This window comes from Vanellus vanellus, assembly GCF_965231255.1.
Source record: "Vanellus vanellus genome assembly, chromosome: 4".
NCBI classification, from domain to species: domain Eukaryota; kingdom Metazoa; phylum Chordata; class Aves; order Charadriiformes; family Charadriidae; genus Vanellus; species Vanellus vanellus.
In genome coordinates this window covers 58,016,546-58,037,165 of record NC_138909.1, presented here as the reverse complement: position 1 = coordinate 58,037,165, position 20,620 = coordinate 58,016,546, and the positions used below count along the sequence as shown (strand labels likewise).

At 37.5% G+C, this 20,620-nt stretch overlaps 1 protein-coding gene across 1 annotated transcript; it reads right to left on the bottom strand.

Annotated features, from left to right (window-relative positions):
- Positions 1-1,721: 1,721 nt before the first annotated feature.
- Positions 1,722-8,665, bottom strand: TMEM128 (transmembrane protein 128; the record flags this gene model as incomplete). Its single annotated transcript, XM_082482599.1, has 5 exons — positions 1,722-2,197; positions 3,734-3,842; positions 5,043-5,204; positions 7,143-7,284; positions 8,545-8,665. 4 exons carry the CDS (start codon positions 8,663-8,665, stop codon positions 3,743-3,745), a joined length of 525 nt encoding a protein of 174 aa, XP_082338725.1. The 3' UTR covers positions 1,722-2,197; positions 3,734-3,742.
- Positions 8,666-20,620: the final 11,955 nt, after the last annotated feature.

Sequence of the window (20,620 nt, the reverse complement as noted above, 5' to 3'; positions counted from 1 at the left end):
CTCTTTCTAATCTCTTGCCCTTAGTTCTTTATTTGGTGGTAAGGAAAATAACAAAAGCAAGGAGTTCACAGAACTGGAAGCGGCAACAGTGTTTTGTCAGGTTGCTAATTACAGCAAACATTGGTTTACATTCTAACCAGATCCACCACTACTTCCTTTTGAGCAGGTAACTGAAGGAGTATTGCGTTAGATACTCTTAATTGTTACTGAAAGACTCTGCAGGACTTCTGGGCAGTGAGTATACCTGCCTGAGGTTTTCAGAAAAAGACATCAAAGTAGTCAGAGGGCAAACAGAATGGTATTACACCTTCAATAAACCCAGCTGAGAGGTCATGAAAGACAAACATACTCCAAGTCAAGTACAGCATTTAAAATCTACACGAATACCTATTTTCTAGGCAAAACAATGGGCTGACAGTCCCCAAGACTGTTAAACAATTAGTACTGAACAATAATTGATCATTTTTGTACAAAGTTTATTAAGACATCCAGAAGAATAAATCTGAAAAAACATGTAGCAAACAGTAATTTTAATTCTACAGTACAAGGCAACTTAAAACACCTAGAGAATTTAAATAGTTGACAAATAGAAATACAGTGATAATTAGCATCCCTGAGCAACAGCGCATTTAAATATCATAACAAGCAAAGTTACTCAAACGTACCTCTGTATGCAGACGTAAAATTTTTAAAATTTGTTAAGATGAAGACCTGAAGATAAGCAACTTGCCTTTTAAAAATGTGAAGTGCAACTGGTTTGGGAAAACTTAAGTACTACATTTAAACAAAAAGAGCTGTTAATTTACTCTACAGGCAACTTAACGGTAGTGCTAAATGTATTTTATTTTGGTTTGACTGATAGTTTGCATTGCATACCAACAGCAACTTTTTTGCTTAATGAAACTGTAGCAGCTCACAGACAATGTCTTTTTCATTCCTAAGCATTTCATGTATTGTGTACTCAGCAATGGTGTGAATTTTAAAGTTAGAATTGAACAGTTTCCTCTAACAGTCCAGGCTTCAAGCAACGGTTGCAAGGAGTAAATTTTAACAAGTTTCAATACCCAGCTTCTACATTCTCCGATCTTCCAAAAAGTCTGGATGTGAAAGTATTTAACACAAGGATCTATATAAAATGTTCTAGCAATTAAATGGTGCACTGGTTTCCAGATACTTAGGTATCTCAACCAAAGTGAACAGAGAGACAAAGTTATTTTATTTTCCCAACTGTGTATGACTAACGGCATTTAAGTTAATATCAGCCTCTATTGCTGAGGAAGAAAAATGGCAACTTCATTAACAGGCACTGCCAAGAATGAAAAGTTAATTTACAGAAGAATAACATCCTGAATACTGAAAAATAGCTCATACAACAAAATAATTTACTTTGTGCTCTTAATCTCTTGTGTACTGTTAATAGTGTTCATATTATTGTTATTCACAGCTTGATCATCTATCTTTGGCTGTGGACAAACTGTATCAGCACAAGTAGAATTTATTTCACTGATGGCACTACCAAATTAACAATGATGTAAACGTCAACCAGCTTTCTAGGCCCTTACCCTGATCTGTATCTTTTTTCAAACACTGACCTTAAGATCTTAAGTCAAGAGATTAGGTAATATTTCCTACATGATAAAACACGTAACATTAGAAATTTAATAAAGAAATGTCTCCTGTGGGATCTATGAGTAAGTTTACAAGTACACACACAGATTCCAGATAAGAATATTTTAGCTGTCAATTCAAATGGGAAGAATATAGCATTAAAACCCCACAACACCTGAATTAAGTATCAATTACCTTCAAACCAAGCAATCAAGCTGCTTTGAGCAGGAAATTGGACCAGGTGACCTCTGGAGTCCCCAAATAGGATTTAGGACTATATAACTGACTTATGACCCATCTGCTTAATATTGAAATATGAATAAATGCTTCACAAAGCAGTGATGAAATGCTTCATGTTACTAAAAAAGGTAAAACCTATGTATCTTTCAATTACTTACTAATCAGTTGCTTTTTCCCAGCCACTGGCTGACCTCTGGTAATGTCCATTTGATTTATAAATCAGGTAGTATAAAAATTACGGTATCAGTTAGAGCAAACAAGCAGTATTAGAAATAATGAAAGTACTGGAATGTAACAAAAGTGACATCCACTTTGCAGGATAACAGTTACTTGAGTCCTTCACATGAAGCTGAAAGAAAAAAACAACAAATCCAACTTTAACAAAAATGCTGTAAGGTAGTATATCTTGCACAAGCTGCATCTTGTACTAATTTGGTATTGATTAGTTAATGATTTTGCATCACTGGGTAATAATTTGGCCCTGAGTATTAGGCCAATAATTATTTGGCCTAATACAGAATTAATAAATTCTGTGTAACTTGGCTATTCATATAGAGAACCAGAATGTTTTCATAAGATTCAGCTGTAGTTCACTTGTACTTCTTACTTTCTAAGTACAAATTAATGCAGAATGGTAGTTTCAGTCTGTTAATACGATCAGCTCTAACACACTGAAAGGGGCCCTCTCCCCATATCCTTCCAGTGCTCAGACAGAACAGAGCTAATGACAGAATGAACAAACATGATTTGAAGAAGTCTGCATTACCTAGTGTGACTGAAGCTCCCATAATACAGTAAAAAGGTTCTGAAGTAAGCATTGTATTTTTCAGAAGTCTATAGGTGTTGTCAGAGTATGACCTATGTTAATTACCTCCTTATCAGGTTTCTTGATATCTAGAAATCAGGGGGAAAAATGCAACACTACTTTCAGTCTGTTTATGCAAACAAAAGCTGTGTTTCACTGCCCCAGCAATTGAGTATTTTTTGCCTACAACTCTGGCACTACAAGAGGCTACACTCAAAATCCATCACTGTTCCATTCTTCTTTCTGCACTCATGAAAATGCTGGAGGACTTCCTCAGTGGAAAGGATTTCTGGTGGCAAGCAAAACCAAACAGGCTTCCACACATTCCCTTGAGAAGGAAGAACACCAATCCCTTGAGAAGGAAGTACACCAAACAAGACCTGCTAGGGAATCACTTCACTGGATGATGTAGACACCTGTGATACAGGGGACATCCCTTACCCTAATTAACAAGCGGTCTTTGATGTCTTCCTTATTAAGCTTTTTCAATTTCACAGGATTCACTTGAAGAGTATAGCCTAACAAAAGATGCAAGAAGCCCTTTCTCCAATGTGGCAGTTATTCAGAATGAATTTTTCAAGTCAACAAAATATCTGGTTTTGCCTTTGAAAACTTGTTTTTTAGAGAACTTTTGATATCTGGACTGTTCATCACAGAAAGTGAAAACAGCATACTTAAAGATGAAGAAATTAAAAATAAAATAGAGAATACAGCTGCATATGGATGTTAATAGCTTCTCCCCTTTACTATCAGGTCAAGCAATTTCCCTAAGAAGTTTTCCCAGTCTGGGTAAAAGCTGCAGGTATTTGTCCTGTACTCCCCAAAACCATCCATTCTCACCAATTGCTTCTTTTCACTGTCTAGAATGGAATCTTAGAGAAGAGAAAAAGGATATTCTTCCCCTTAGCATACTTGCATGTTCTCCAGTTACTCTATATGCCACAAAATGCCAATATTCTAAAAGCACACACAAAACACAGGAAGAATCCTTAAATGGTCTCACAATCCTTAGATGTCTAACAAAGCAGTTGATGCAACAAGATAAATATTTTTATGTGCTTGAACAGTTCAATTATTTACCTGAAGGACTTATCCCAGGAGTGACACAAGCATCACAACACCCATAAACTGAATGAAGAGCAATAAAGGCGTCATAAACGACCAGACAGGCCACAAGGCAATGTTGAAACTGGGAACAAAAGCAGGAAGTTTTTGGTAAGTTCAATTGTCATACTATGGAAATAGCAACCGCACAAAGAAAACATGGCACAAGAGAAAACGAGATATAAATTACTGAATCTGGAAAAATACTTGCTTCTTTATGACTTGAGAGAAACAAAATTAAAAGACCCCAGCACCTACCTATTAAATTCATAGTTTAGTTTACTGTTTATTTACTAACAACTCATCTGAGAACTTCAGTAGCTGCTGCAGAGTTTACACTGAGCAAGTCCACTCACTCCCATCAAGGGTAGAGATACCTTTTACTTTCAGAATCTCTGTATATGAAGCACCTGAAAATTAACTACTATTGATTTTTCCATGGGCATACATGGCAACTGAGAGAAGCCTTAATTTGTACTTCTAGCCAAGCAGATTTCAGTAAACTGAAGAGAAACAGGGAAAACCAACTTAATTTACCACTGAACTAAAAGAATTATGGATTTGACTAATTCTAAGCTATATGGAACTTTCATGTTCTTCGGTCTTCCCTTTTCTCCCAGCACTGCAACAAATACTGATTGACATTATTCAGATACAACACCTAAACTTAAAGAGAGAACCAGTTTTCATGCAGAGATTGAATACATATACGTACATGCATACACGTATGTAATTTTTTCATTCACGTGCATTTGCTCAATTCTGACTCCTATAATCTCATAAATAAAGTAGCTCTGAAAGTACCGTTCTCTGACAAGATATAAACCCTTAAAGCTCATATAACAATAGTCAGAAGTATAAATTTCAGTATATGTTTGCTATTTATAGATTGTTTGATAATGAAGAACTCTGTATTAGAAATTAATCAGGCATAATTTTTACTCAGCTACAGAGAAATTTGTCTTAATTTGAAAACCTCACAAATAGTTGTCAGAGCTGAGCAATTTATACTAACAAGGCTAAGAACTTCAATTTTCTCATAAATTTTCAAGACAGAAAAGATCCAGTACATCTACAAGTACACTTAATACACAGTTTTGAGAGTTGCAACTCTTGCTTTGTGGATGAATGTTGAAAGTAGAAGAAATGATGCTAGGTAGAACAGGTATTGTCACCGTTACACTTAGTAGAATTAGAGAAATTACGCTTTTTATAAAATGAGCCCATTAACACAGTTAGACTTGCACAGGTTTAGCAGAAGTTTGTACACAATGTTTGAACTTACCAAATTGCTGCTGCAATAAAGGTAGCTGTTGTGATAGGTATCAGTGCTGGATACTGTGCATCGTAGTCCTCAATTCCACAATACCACTCAAGATACAGTATGCAGTAAAAGGCAACAGATAAACATGCAGCCAATAAACAACTGCCAGAGGCAAACCACCAACTGTAGGGAGAAAGCATGTTAAGCACAGTCATATTGCAGTACACACAATTATCTTCTCAATAGTCTAGAGACAGAACAGGTAACACCTGTTAATTATACAGAATGGCCTAGAGATCATGTCGTCTTTTTCTTAAATTACTTCTACAAAACACTTTTGCCCTTCTAAAGCTGTCTAATATACATAAATACTTGAGTTTAATTTTGCAATGTGGCAGTCCTGTCATTTATTTTTCCCTCAAATGTTTTGAAAATGCAATGCAACAGACCTTGTCAGTGATCTACTACACTACCACACCAAAAATACGATGTCAGTAATGAAATAAAATAGGCTCTGTTGCAACTGTGCTTCTCACTATAAATTAAACTACTGATTTTTGTGCAACAGAAATGTTGTGGAAAGCTAATAAAGTTTCAAGTTTATGAACTCTCAAATTTAACAGACAAGAAGCATAAAGATTTTTCTTTATAGCAGCTAAAGAAAACCATAGAGAAATCCAGCATTTCAAACTCAGTATCAAGAAAACACAGGGCATGCAATTACTTAGGAAGACACACTTTTGAGCCTCTTTGAGGACATACTTCAAGAGTAAGATGTGAAAGACAACTTGGGAGGAAGGTGCACTTTAATAAAAACCTTATACTTATCTGAGTGTGTATTTAGCAAATAAAAACTATAAAAAGTGAATTCTTATTACAACAGTTTGATTACTAAATAACAAAGGGTAATCAAGTATCTTTCTACTCAGGTGACATTCGCTCTGGTATGGTACAGCAAATATGTGCTATTTTGGTACCTCAGTACTACCAATTAAGAAACCTGCATTAAGAAAGCAGTTGCCGTAGTCTACCTAAAGAAGCAATGCAGGAAGACAGGGTCCTGCAGGGAACAGATGGGGCCACCCAAAACTTTGATCATATCCTGGATCATATCACTAGTTTGCATGCACCCACAGCCAACCAGATGTACAGCACATCTAGACCAGCTTGGAAGAGCAGTTCCAGAGAACGTCACAGCACAGAGTGAGGCCCTGTTCAGCTTCCATGTACTGATACAATAATGACAATGAGAGAGTTTTAAAAGCACTTCCAGGTGAAGCTATCTAAAAATATTTAAGACCCTTCAATCCCATTGAAAATAATTTAATACAACAGAAATAGAAATTACTTCATGTAAATTATTTCACTAATGTTTTGCTGATCTACTCAAGGAAGTCTAGAGAACTTCTAGAGAAACAAACCTCATTTTGACATTTAAAGATTAATTTCAGCTTTTTTTGATTACAAATATAAAATCAAAACCCCAACATTTTCAACAAAACAGGCAGCAATTTCTTGTACTTAAGTGTAAACTTGAAGGTACAGTATTAAAACATCCTGCTATTAGAACAAATTTTGCATGAACACAGATGGCTCAAAAGAGCCTAAAGAAAACATAATTATAGCAAAATTTTCAGCATTGTATTCACTTAAAAATTAGGCTGTCATCTGGTGCAACCTCTCTACTCAAGCAGGGTCAACTAGAGACAGTTGCCCAGGACTGTGTCCAGATTACTTCTGAGTGTCTCCAAAGATGGAGACTCCACAACCTCTCTGAGCAACCTATGCCAGCGCTCGGTCACCCTCACAGTAAAAAAAGTGTTTCCTGATGTTCAGAGGGAACCTCCCATGTTTCAGTTTGTGCCCATTGCCTCTGGTCCTGTCACTGGGCACCACATAAAAGAGCCTGGCTCTGCCTTCTATGCATCCTCCCTTTGGGTATACATATATATTGATAAGATCCCTCCAAGACCTCTCTTCTTCAGGCTGAACAGTCCCAGCTCCCTATTCCTATTGCAGATCTTGTTTATCCAAGATTTAAAACACAGTGTTCAGATGTAACAAACTGAATATGACTGTGAGATGAAAACACAACTTTCTTTGTAAGAAAAGGTACCTTACCTATCTGCTTGAATAGTTTCTTTAACAGTTTTAAAAAAATCAAAGTAGTATGTCACAGCAATCGATGCCAAAATCCAGAATGCAGAATGAATATTCAGTCTGGTAAGAGGCTTCCTCTTCTTTTCTACAGCTGTAGACTCTTCTGTAAATAAGAACATAATTATAGCACTAAAGCCAGTGATTACATGGAGTATGATTATAGTTACGTAAAACATGATGCTTTATCCTTTTAATTCATTTATCTTTGGAGATTATTACACTCAGTATAATACACTTTGTATTACAGAGAAAGTATTCTAGAGCGCTCTGCACATTCCCTGAAATAAAACAGACTAAGCAAGGTACCTTTTGATAAAACGAAAAAGCAGTAACAATCAGCACATACTGTGTCTGTGTACCCTTTTAGGAAATTAACAGCTGACCAGACTTTGTAAGGCTTAATTAACTAATTAAAAATCTCCTGCTGTTATTAAAGCATTTTTATTAATCTAGCATATAGAAAATCAGGGTGGTATTTCCAATTACTGATTTATTTGTAACCTTTTTTGTTAATGTTAATATTTCCAAACCAATTTCAGGCATAAAGAATTTTCTTGTACTCAACTGCAGTTACTTCACAAGAGATTTTCAACTTCAGTTTCAGGAATCAGCTTGATTCACGCTGCATACCTTCAGCAGGTAAACTAAAACCACCATTATGCAGAAAAGTATCTTTTATTTTTCCCCTCATCACCATACCTTGTTTTAGAGAGAGCAAGACAACAGAGCGAGCGATCAGAGAGCGTATTTGTGTGTATGACAGCAATCAACACACTCAATATTTATACACACTGTCGAAAAAGCTGTCAAAGGTGCCTTTGATGTTTCATACTTTGAATTTTATCACCAGAAGTTATTGGTGGCCTGTGAGCCTCCAGCAGTGTAATGTATGCTGGCTCCTCCACATGCATTACTATCACCAGCTGAGTGTACTACCAGCTCTGCTGGAGTTTACAGGCATTTTTATCTTTTATTTCCTATATTCTTCCTCGTCTACTAGAGCTTGGGTCTGAAGCATTTAAACACCCCCATCAAGAAATCCGCGGTTGCCACGTTTTACACAGCTCTCGTCTCCCTCTTCGCACCCAACTCGCTGTTAGAAGCCGATAGCCGAGGGAAGGCGTGCTGGCTGCAAGCAACCAGCATCCCGCCGACGGGGCAACGCGCCCCTTTACCGAGGAGCCCCCTCACCCCTACCGTGAGCAGGGCCCGTCACCCTTCCCCGCTCCCGCCGCGGGGGCAGCGCTGCTTGTCACCGCTCCCCGCCCGACCGTTCCTGTCACACCGCCCGCCTCGCACAGCCTGGCTCCGCTCCGCTCCCCTCCTCTCCCGGCGGGAGCCCCGCGCCCCCGGCACCACCCACCGGCCGTCCCGCCGGCCCCCAAAGGCGGCTGCGGCAGCAGCGGGTGGCGGGGCTCTGCCCCTCGCCGCAAAGGGCGTCTAAGCCTCGGTAACGGCTCGCCGCCGCTGGCGCCGGCCTCCATTTTGGGCCGCTCCGGCAGTGACGCCAGGCCGAGGGCGGGGGCGGGAAACGCAGCGGCCGTTACGGCCGTTGGCGTGAGGGGCGGCGGCCGCGTGTGAGAGGGCAGGGGGAGCTGGCAGGTGGAGAGGTGGGGAGGGCGGCGTCCTGCGGAGTCCTGTGGAGTTCGGAGCCGCTGTTGCTGGTCATAACCTTGCTGAGCCCGTGGTCGGTCGGAAAGCAAATCGGACCGGCTGGGCCCCGGGGCGGTGTCCGGGTGCCGGGGTGGTGTCGGGGCGGAGGGCGCTGGGCGCTGCTGGAGCACGGCTGGAGCGCGGCTGGAGCAAGGGATGACCCTGTTCATGCCCCACTAATATACTATAAATCAACAGTACCATAAATCGCACTAATCCCCATTGAAAATCGTGAACAGCGCGATGCAAATCCAAGTGCAGAAGTGAGGTCTGTTTTGTCAAAGTAATTAAAATAGGGGGGAAAATAGGTGCATATAAATATTTTGCTCATCATGGTTTGCAAATCAGATGCTCCTGAGGACAGATGTTAGGAAAATCTCAATTTTTGTGACAATGAGCAGTGGTTTAGATGGAACAGGAGTCAAATAGAAAGCTCCGAAAGGTTTCAAGGACCATAGGAATCCTATAATACTGGATACTGCAAATTGTAACTGAAAATAATAACCATATTTACAAGCCAAACTAGATGAAAGTTAAATAAACTAATAAAATGGTAAAATAGATTGTCTCAGTTCCATAGGTGAATTCTTCTACATAACTAGGTACAAAGACACATCATGTTTCTGCAAAGAAAACCTTGAAACTTACTAGATTACTATTGTTTTCTTGTTTATTCACATGGATAAACTCAAAACTACTCAATTATATTGACAAATTAATCTTAGGTCTGGTCATTCTAAGAATACTGTGAATATATGTACTGTATCTTTTGTGGTGTGTTCATTGAATAAGTATCATGTCTTTTAATAGTTGCTTCTAATAGTAATGATTTACTAGGCTAATTAGATGATACCTGTGGTACTTAACAAGTCCTGTGCTTGCTTAGACAAAAATCATGTGTGGCATAATGTTCCTAATAAGGCAAAAATCCCACTGACTACAGAATGGATGTACCTGTCTATATGACACCTGTTATGGTCAGCTTTTCTTTACTCTCTGATTATGTGTAGAAATATTCAATAAATGCTCAGATTCTTTTAAGGTAGATTGTAGAAAAAAAAAATTAGTCTGTGTGGTTTACTTACCAAAATAAAATTTATAGTCCTAGCTGTATATAGATTAAAGTTCAAAAAACAAATGTTTAATTGCCTGATTATACTTTTCATTTTAGAAGGCAAACTGAGTATTCTGCATGTAAACAGTGAGTATGAGAAATATATCAAATTTTCACATACCACATGCATTCTTTGCATGTTATGTCATATTTATCAACAAAGTCTTGTAGATACTTCCCCTGAAGAATCATAGAATCATCTAGGTTGGAAGGGACCTTTAAGATCATTGAGTCAGTTTCATGCTGAGAAAACAGGAAAAACAGAAAGGATGGAATGTAGGCTGTGGATAAATAATTATGTATTTTATCAATAAACCTTAAAAAATATCAGGCCATCCTAAGGGTAGAAACTAACTGGTAGAAGCTTGTTAGGGTACAAGCTAGACTTGCTCTGACCTGCGCTGTTTTTAAGCAGTTCTAAACCTTTTAGGTAAATAATGACCTTATCAAATGCCCTTTGAAATGGGTGGAAAAAAACTGGGATAAGTATTAATAAAATAATAGATCTTCTGCATATATAGCCTAATTCACAGTGTTATAGCAGGTTTAACTGAGTGGATTTAGGTCAGTTTAACTAGTGTAATGATGAACCCTAAAAGTACATAAGACTAAGTTTTTTCCATGTATTTAATTATCACAACTTTTTCTTACATTTGGTTTGAATTGTAGGTGCTGAAGTAATAGAAAATTTAACTTAATCTGTGCATTCTACAGTTAGAAGAAAAATAGCACTGGCTCTTCTTTTGTCATGTAACCTGATACGTAGATACCCTGTGTTGTGTAATCTACCTGGAGATGTTATCTTTTCAGCAAAGGGGCTGCTAACAGTATATATTTTCCTAAATAGCCTATCATCTGTTTTATAGATGAGTGAGGTTCTAGGGACAAGGGAAGCAAGGGTTCTGGTTATTCTTTATTATTGTGCATTGAGTTTTGAGTAAATTCAGCCTAAAACATACAAGAATGGAACAATTTTGTATTTTTTTTTCTCCTGCAGAAAGCCAGGCCTTCATTTACATCTGAATTTCACATGAGCCATGTCGTAGTGAGTAGAAATTGTTTTTCCCAGCCTTAGAACGTGTCTCACATAAGGGCCAGCCACATTATAGTCCTTGGTGACTACAGTGATTATTTTTTGTTTAGTTCGTTTGAATAATTTGAAGTTAACAGCTCGTGGGAGCCTCTGAGCTCTGCTTTCTTAGCAATGAAATAGAGGTTTCTTTGTTTTATTTCCTTTGAGTGAAATGGTTACGGCAGGCTTCACTTTAATGCTAGTGATTCAGAGAAGAAACAAAGGAAATCTTTTTGTACTTTCTTTGCAAAAGTTATTCATAGGAAATATCTTTGATTTAAACGTAGCAATTAAATAAATACATATGCTTGAAAAGGTTAAGATCTGTTAGTGTTGTTGAACTGAAGAGTCCTGTTTACCTACAGAGTAGTTATTGTGCAAAGAGCTGAAATAGGACCTTCCCTTCCCTGACTCACTATTGACCTTAGACGAGACCACTCATGTTCAGTGTTTGTAGAGCTGAGATGTTTTCTGTGATCTTTTCACAGAGCTTCTCTGATTCAGAAATTATTAATCTGCTGAAGAGTAGATAGCGATTGGGAGCTGAACTGAGACTGTTACAAAACAAACAATATAATTAACAAAGCATCTAAACAACGGGCCTGTTATGGATAATTAATTCTTGCAAGTTAAAGTTTAAGAATCCCTGCAGAAATATTAGGCAGTATTTTAAAATGTGCTTGATTGTGCTTAAATGATAGTTTAGTTAACAGTCTGTGAAAGCAATTTGTGAATTTGAAGATTCTGTGAAGGAAATGTACGAAGAGTAGAGTTTGCAGAAATTTTTTTGTTACCTGTATTCTTGGTCTCTTGCATAACATGAATACTTCCCACATTTTCAGAAACTAACTTCAACACCTTTGCATTTTTTTCTTTTAAATAGTAGTAATAGTAAGTTATTTGAATGTTTTTAAATATCCAGGTTTTGTAGTTTTAAGTGAAAGCTGAATTTTGCAATCTAGTTGGATATTTTGAAATTCCTTTTCTTGTTGCTTGCTGAGTATTAGCTATTCACTGATTAGTTGTCTTTATGTTGATTTACAGGTAACTCTTAACACCACACACAAGTGGTAGATTTTTATGTTCCTTGACTGGGTACATATAAATTTTAGAATTAGACTTCCCAGTTACATTCTCACTTTTAGAAAGTCAAATTAGTTTTCTACTATTCTAACAAATATTCGTAACTTTTTTCCCATTACAGAAATCAATGGCTAAATTAGCCTGAATGTTACCTGTTCACAAAAGACCTGACTGGAATTTTCTTCATTTCGTATCTAAGTAGGGCTGGCTCCTCTCTCTATAAGTTCATTTTTAGCTGAAGGAGGTTGGCTGCAGTGTACGCATATTCTTCATTTTGCGGAACGATTGTGCAATATACTCTGTGCTTTCCATTCATGAACTAAGTAATAATAAAGTGAGTAGTAATCTGACTCTTATCTTCCGCTATCAGAAGTAAAAGGATTGGATGGGTACAGATTCTCAATCCTTTCTGAACGTTATTCTTGGAGCAAAGCATTGCATGAGTGAAAAAGTAAATACATTGTCTCACTCATCCAGGTAAGAAAAAAGCCTTCAAATAGTACTACAGTTCTGTTGCTTTCATCTAGCATTCTTTTGATTACTTTAAATTCAGTACAATGGAAAAAATCAATGAAGGACTTAAAAGCACTTGTTATGAATAACAACGGAGATCTGAAAAACAGCTAAAGGTTAGAACTCAATCAACTCTGAATGTGGTACATATACAAACTACTGAACTCAAGTTGAATTCTCATGTGAGTATTAAATTACAGTACAGCCCCAAACTGACCCTTTAGGAAGGGAACAATACATATAATAGTGTGATTGATACCAAGAATGCACTATATATAAGCACGCAAGCATTTGAACTTCATAAAGGAAAAGAAAGCAGAAAAGATAAAGGCAGTTAAAAAGGTGAAGAGGGCATCTAAGGGAACAGAAGAATAACACAGCAGATAATGTCATCTGATTTAGCTAGGTATGTTTTTCTTCACCTTGTCTGCAAATAACAAAAAAGTAGCTGGTCACATTATTTAATCTGAAGTATCTATTTGATGGAAGACCATTTCAACACCGTTAATTGTCCTGATTAAAAATGGTAGGTAGCTTCAATGTTTGACTCTTGCCTTTTGCTATAATTGGCATTAAGAATATAAAATGCAAAGGCTGTTCATTCCAGCTTGGATCTTCAAACATGTAAACAAAACCCATGAAATAATTCTGGGTAAACCATTCTCCTAGAAATTGCTAAGTAAATCTTCCTACTGTCTCTCCTAAATAATTTCTTGAGTTTCACTTAACTATGCATACTTTTTTAGGGAGTACAATGGCTCTCAAAATGTTTTCCTAAGACTACAGTTTAACGATACAAAGCATTTGGCAGCAATACTCCCGCTATGATTGTTCTTGACTGCTCAGTCCCCAGTAGTGGTATATAATACCTCTCAGTCTGAGGATTTGATCTGGTTTTAAAAGCTTGCAAAAATGCAGGGGGTGGCGGAGAGGCAAAAACAAATGGCCAGATGTGGGAGAGTGGGAAAGGAAACACTCGGGAATTACTGAAACTGATTTCCTCACTGAGGAAAAAGTGTGGGCAACCATGCATCTGTAACAATATGACAAGAAATTCATACTTAGGGCGTTTAGGAACATCCTAAAGTTTTAGTTTTGTTTTTTTTTTAAATAATGAAGATCACAGACCTAATTGACACAGGAAAGTCTACCAGTTGTGGGAATGGGCATTCAAGTTTATTATTCATCGAACATTTGCTTTACAAGAGTATTGCTGTCTTTAGGCATGACACTTTATTTCTGTATTGATAGAGTTTAGCATTTTTTCAGGCTGTGGTAGCATATTAACTATTGTTTTGGAGATGGTCTAGTGTCCCCACTGCCTGTGATCTGACTGCTGTAATGAAGCAGGGACAAAGCTGCTTGGGCACATGGACCTCATTGACAAGATCGGAAAGTACAAATAATTTTCATCAGGTGTTCAGCATAGGAACATCTCACTGATGTATATAGTGTGGAATTCAGCTCATGCCATTTGCCTGGAGAAATTTTTCTGCAGAGTCCTGAAAAACTAAACATGAGACAAAGCTCTTCCACTCTTCATTCAGGTTGATAAGCAGGTTTTCTTTACCATTGTCCTTCATAGTCCTTTACCACTCATGTATCCTGTCGGGTCAATTTTTCATATATATTGATCTTGGACAACAGAGTTGGAGGGAACACTGACGGAGTGCTGTACTGTCAGAGAAAGAAAGGAAGAGAGAAAGATGTTTGTTAATATGAAGACTAAAATTCAGCAGTGCCTCAATCTGAAATTTTAGCTGGAGGATGGTTGTGCAATTCCTGTTACTGTTTTGGGTAATCTGCTTAACATGAACAGGTCTTTCAGAAAATAGAACTGAGTTCGTATTTTTTCTTCTCATAGAAAACTTATCCAGTGCTAACCTCTGAAAGCACTTAAGTTCTGAAAGTTCACCAAAAAAGCCGAACTTTCAAAGGTAGAATAGGTGAGACAGAATTGAAGCAGCAAGAAGAGAAGAGGAAGCATATTTTGTGGTGTAAGACAAGGAAATTGTAGGAACAAACAGTCCATAAAATATCTTACAATAATGGAAGAAAAAAAATCAATAAAGAGCTCTAAGCATAAGAGGTGTCTGTACAATTCACTAGAAGTTTTTGTACTGGCAGTTGATTTAGAAGTGGAAGGCAGAAATGTGTCAATACAATTCACTAGAAGTTTTTGTACTGGCAGTTGATTTAGAAGTGGAAGGCAGAAATGTGTCTGTACAATTCACTAGAAGTTTTTGTACTGGCAGTTGATTTAGAAGTGGAAGGCAGAAATGCAGGCACAAAGTATTGGCTTCAGTAAGTGAAGCACTTGCTTTAATGGTAAGAGAGAAAAGTCTAGGAGAAAACTCTGGTCCTGTATCACCCATGAAAACCATTAGCTTTTGTCATGCATGGATACCGTACAGTGTCAATAGCTGTGTATCCCTCTTTGAACTGCTTATTATCATCAAGAATCAAAGGCCAGCAGAAGGGCAGAAAATTGAATGTGTAAAAGTGTGCTTCATGCTTTGTATTTAATACATTAATGGCTGGATCACGAGAGTTCATTACATGGCTACTGCCGAGAGCAGAACGAGGGAGTAAAAAACACGTGTTTTGAGCCATTTGCAGTGCAAGTGGAATTCTGGTGTTTTTCATTCAGTTTGTCACTGAAATGAGATGTAGTGACCTGAATACTTTCAGATGGATTTCATGCTGCCTGAGAGGAAGATCTCAGTATGTTTAAAAGCACTTTTTTTCCTGATAAAACAAATATATGTGAGAATTGAGCTTGATTCTGTAATCAGGCCTAGGTTAGGATTTTGATTCTAATTTAGTCGTAATGCATTCCGCCCAAATGTTTGAGAATAGTAGTTTAATGGGTAGGCATACAGAGACACTATTTATGGGTTTTTGTTACTTTCAAGTAATTTCAGGAACTATAAAACTACTTCTGTAGGAATTCAGCTATTTTACTTCTGCTGTAACTCAGATACAGAGTTGAGTAGCAAGGGCAGTTTCTACGCAAAAGATACACTTTGAGAAGGGCAAAACAGTCTCTGTTTGAACACTGGGCAATTCTAAGTCTTCTAGAATAAAAATGGAGAGATAAATAAAAAATAAAATGGGGATATGTTTGAGAAAGGACTAAGCTCTGTGATCTTAAGTCTTTCATAAAAAAAAAAAAGTCCAATCTAGGCAAAAAGCTTGAAGGTTTTCCAGCCCATACCCTGTGAGAGTATAAAAGCATGAGGATTCAGGTGCAAAAGGAATTATATCTCAACAAGTGCAAAGAAAAGCAGTAGGTTACAGGTGCAAAAGGAATTGGATCTTAACAAGTGCAAAAAAAGGTTTCTACTAAAACTTCCTCTAGTCCAAGTGAAATTTAGAATTCAATATAAAATATCACTTCCTGGAAGAGTACTACTGGGAAACACAATATGTTGCTTTTCTTGACTGACAGAGCAGAAAAGAAACTTAGTGGACTTATTCGTGTTTTTTCTTAAAGGCTAAATTGTGAGAAGAAAGGGGTAAATGTTGAATAAGTTGACTGACATATCTTGTAACCTGTGAATACAGCTCAATGTACAGAACAATATGCCTTTTTTTGCTTATCTCACACAAAAAGTTTAATATTTGCTCTCTTATTTCCTTAATAAGGGTGAGTGTTACAGCTTTTAAAGTTTCTGGATGCAATCACGTATTGGGTCTCTGTATGCTGTGGTCAGCCGCTATAAGCCACTGCTCACGTCGGGGTCTGGCTGCATTGTACTGATGCAATCGGATTATAGCGCCAGGTGGGAGGATTGGTTTTCACTGGGAGAAAGAAGAATGAAGGACTCTAATGCACTGGTACAGTGGAGGGCTGAGCACAACAAATAAGTAGCTGTCCTTTGAAGCTTTTTTCTTCCGGTGATCAAACTCCCTACTTAATGCTTATGCTATGCTTCTCAAGAAAGCCACTAGCTTTAAACAATTTTCTAATTTACAATACTACTTTCCCCCACCCCTGCCACCCAGACACTCAGTTTTCAAGACACTGTTTTAGAAAGCAAATTTTAGCAATAAGGCGTATTTTGTTATGGAGATACATTATGCTGTTTAGAAAATCAACAAAACAAACATATTCTGGACCATTTTGTAATGTTATGTTACTATTATCTGATGGTTTCTCATCAATTTATTGTGACTGTTGACATTAACAATAACTGCTGAACATACAATTTGTGGAAAAACAAAGTTCTGCATGATTTGGTCAATTTGTATTAAACGCTAAATGAAGCTTTATACAACCATTCTCTTGCACTAATTTTTCAGTACCCTGACCCACGTTACAACAAAGAAATTTCCTGTGGTTGCGGTACTGAGCGGATACTGGAAAAGTATAAACTATTAACATCAATTTTATCTGTTTTCACATCTCAAATTGAAACAGAACAAGTGTAAAATATGTAGTTACAAAGTAAATATTTAATATTATGACTTTTTTCATACTGTAACACTTAAATACCCAGCTCTTGCTAGTAAAATGGGAACTCCATTTACATTCTAATTTATTGAGATCTATCTGTACAATATTAACTTTAATGGTATAAATTTATGCAACTAAACAAGGAAATGCACAAAATAGAATTGACACTTGTGCTACCTTATCTCCTTTTTTTAAGTTACGCGATTTTACAGTAGCTTTTCTGCCTCTGCAAAAGTTTGGAAGGGCTCCCTCTCTTTTCCTCAGAATCTAGAGTGGCAGCTGCAGGATAGTGAAGTCCCTTTCTGAATATTACTGTTGGTTAATGGCAAATGAGAAAAACACAACAATGGGTGCATGTCCATCAGCCCCATGATTCTGCCACACTGCAGAATCAACATTAAGCAGTGCCCCTTTGTCCTGAAAACACAGAAAAAAAAATAGTGGGAAAGGTGATGATGCTTTAAAAATACGTGGTCTAAAGAACTCAAAGAGGTGCTGTAGGTTGTCAGTTTTTTTTTTGTTTAATGTTCAAACACTTAACACCTATGTCTTAATGACCTGCATAATACTAATGTTACCTGAACGGCACAGCGATTCATGTACCAAAAGATAAGGTCTGTTAGAGAGAGAGCAGAGTATCAAATGGCAATGTTGTAAGCCAGTCATTTTGATTTTGAGGGTCTGCAACAGATCAGTGGTCTCTGGTTTGCTGTTGGATTTGGGTTTGGGTTTTTTTTATGACGACTGCAATGTGCGCTAGATTTTGCTGTATCTCCCCATGTACATAACTGGACTCCTTTCTCAGGTGTGGTTTTGATGGCTTCACGACCAAACACTACAAGAAATGAATGCAGTGGTTCAGTAGATGAAGTCCTCTATGGCAACACAAACCCAGTACACTGGCATGCTGTTAAAAGACAGTCCGATACCACAGCTATTCTGTCAGAAAACAGGATAAAATAAAGGGCTACTTAGTACTGTCATGACATTCTTTTAAATATTCTGTACTTTATATTTTTGAACAGGAGGCCAGTAATGTGCTTGGTGAGGGCAGCCACAACTTTCCTGTCCGTGGAATACCCTAATCAATTGACTGCTGCTGACAACCTAGATCAAAGATGACGAACTTTCTGGTTCATCATGTGCCTGTTGTCAAATGTATTTAAAACGTCAGTTGTGGATCATGTCAGCTAAATTTCCATGAGCATCAGACTTGGCATCAGTGGCAACGGCTTGCAGTAGTCAATTTAGATGATCAAAGATAGCGCAAAAGGGGGCGATGGCAGTCACGCACATGATCAGCGCCTGCGCAACACCCAGAACCACTGCAATTACTGGGAGCTAGATCCTCCTTCATCAAATATGTGCACGCACGGATGGATTGCAGTCCTGTCATTTATTCTTGAGGTGACAGTCCCTGAAGTCGCTCAAATGAGAACTTAAGAGCTTTTCAGTCAAATTAATCATCTGACCTAGAAGCTGGGATCAGTTAATAATGCCTAATGAACACATTAATTAAATGGCACACAGATGCTCATCAAATTTCCACATTACCAGTGTGGGTTGTGCCTTGCTGTTCTTTTATACTGTCGGGAATAATAATTTTTAAACATCACATGCTCTCTCTCTGAATGTAGTCAGGTAAGTTGATACTGTTGCCTTCTTGCATCTGGTAAATCTTAAGGTTGTACACCCCCCTCCACCCCACTTAAAAACAAAAGAGCATCCAAGGTACCTAACTTCATTGTAACAGATCCATGGGATTTAACAAAATACTGGTAAATATGCTGATTAATCATTGCACAGAAATTAGATAGGTCTTACTGGTTTTCTGTCTTCATGAAATATTCTGAATGGTCTGCAAAGGATTATGCCTCCCTCTGAAATGATTAACACTGAATTGGGAGTTTTAAAGAACAGGGTAACTTCAATCTGATCGAGACATCATTAGTTGCAAGCAGTGAATTAAAGCTCGACTCTGTTGTAAGTGGAAAAGCCAATTTCAGTCCGCTGAGGAATCTATTAATTGTCTAATGAAAAAACATAGAGGTTGTTTTTTGTTTGTTTTTTTTTACTGCAGAGCTGCATGTCGATAATGCTGCTATGCATGGACTTCAATACCACTTGAAGTCATCTATAATTAGAGGCATAGAGTCATCTACCATTCTGCCATACTTCCAGGAACATTCAGAAAGAAAAATACACCTACAAAGCATATCGCGCCCCCCGCTGCCAACAGACTAGGAAAAGGTAATACTACAATACTACTATAATAGCGTATGAGGTAATAGTACTGTAATTATAACAGGACCTACTTACAATACTCCCGCTAGTGACCATCAATAAAGAGGCATTAATTTGCTCTGTGTCTGCCAAATCATTAGGAAAAAACTGAATGGCAGCTGGTGCTGCTTTGCCCTTTACACAGAGGAGGGAAGAATAAGGTGTAAAAGTCACATTTACTGTCCCATGTAGGTGCTACGAGCACAACTGTGGCATTGCACAGGGGAAGTCAGGCATTTGAACCATTAAGAATCACAAGTTACCATAGGAAAAAACGCCAAGGGCAAATCCTACTCAGATAGCTCATCTGCTTACTGTTGATTTGATACTCCTTATTTACAGCTTTAAACCCACGCGTGGTGTTTCTAAACATTTAGTCCGTTGCTTTGCTTCAGATGCCTGTAGTGATCACAGAAGTAAATTCTAAACATCAGACACCAAAACTTTGCAATGACACAAACCAAGTACGTATCTGGTTATCTAGTAGACTGAATAAAAAGAACTGTTGTATAATTTCAAAGGTTCTTTTACACTCTTGTTTCCATCTGATACAGATCAGTTTCTTTGTTTGCAGATTAAAAAATGCTGATTGTTTTCATAAGCAGAAACTGTGATTTACCCAAGCTGTGAAAGGTAACTTGCAACGCTCCAGACAAAAATTTGCTGTGAATATTTATTTTTAAACGCATAGCAAAAACAATCCAAACTACCCTTATCAGTTTGAAAAAGGAAAAAAAGATGCAGGTGATGAGTTCATGAGCACGTCAAGAAAATAGTAGGCTTTTATTGAAAAAATAAAACTGCACCTGTAACTGCTGCTGTCATCACAAGAACTTAGGATGTCATCAGCAAAAGCTCAGCAAATGTAGTTTCTAGACACTTGTCAAACACATGTTGTGGTGAACAACAATGGAAAATGAAAAGTATAATAGAATGGCATAATTTAGAGGGAATTCTAAACAAAAAAAAATTAAAACCTATAACAATTACTGTAACAAAACTATTTAGGATCTTAATGTAACAGCATTTGTTGTAAAATAAATACAGTGAAAAGATTAAAATCACTGTATTAATTTCAGTTTCACTGACAAGGACTTAGTCTTGTATATGTCCTTTCCAAAATTACAGACAAAAAAAGAAATATAAGTTTTTGAAACATGTTCAAACAACTTCTCAAAGATTCTCTATGTCTGTAAATAAATTTTATTCTATTTATCTCCAAAGCCTTTTTTATGAATTAACAACAAACACTTCTTGAAGAG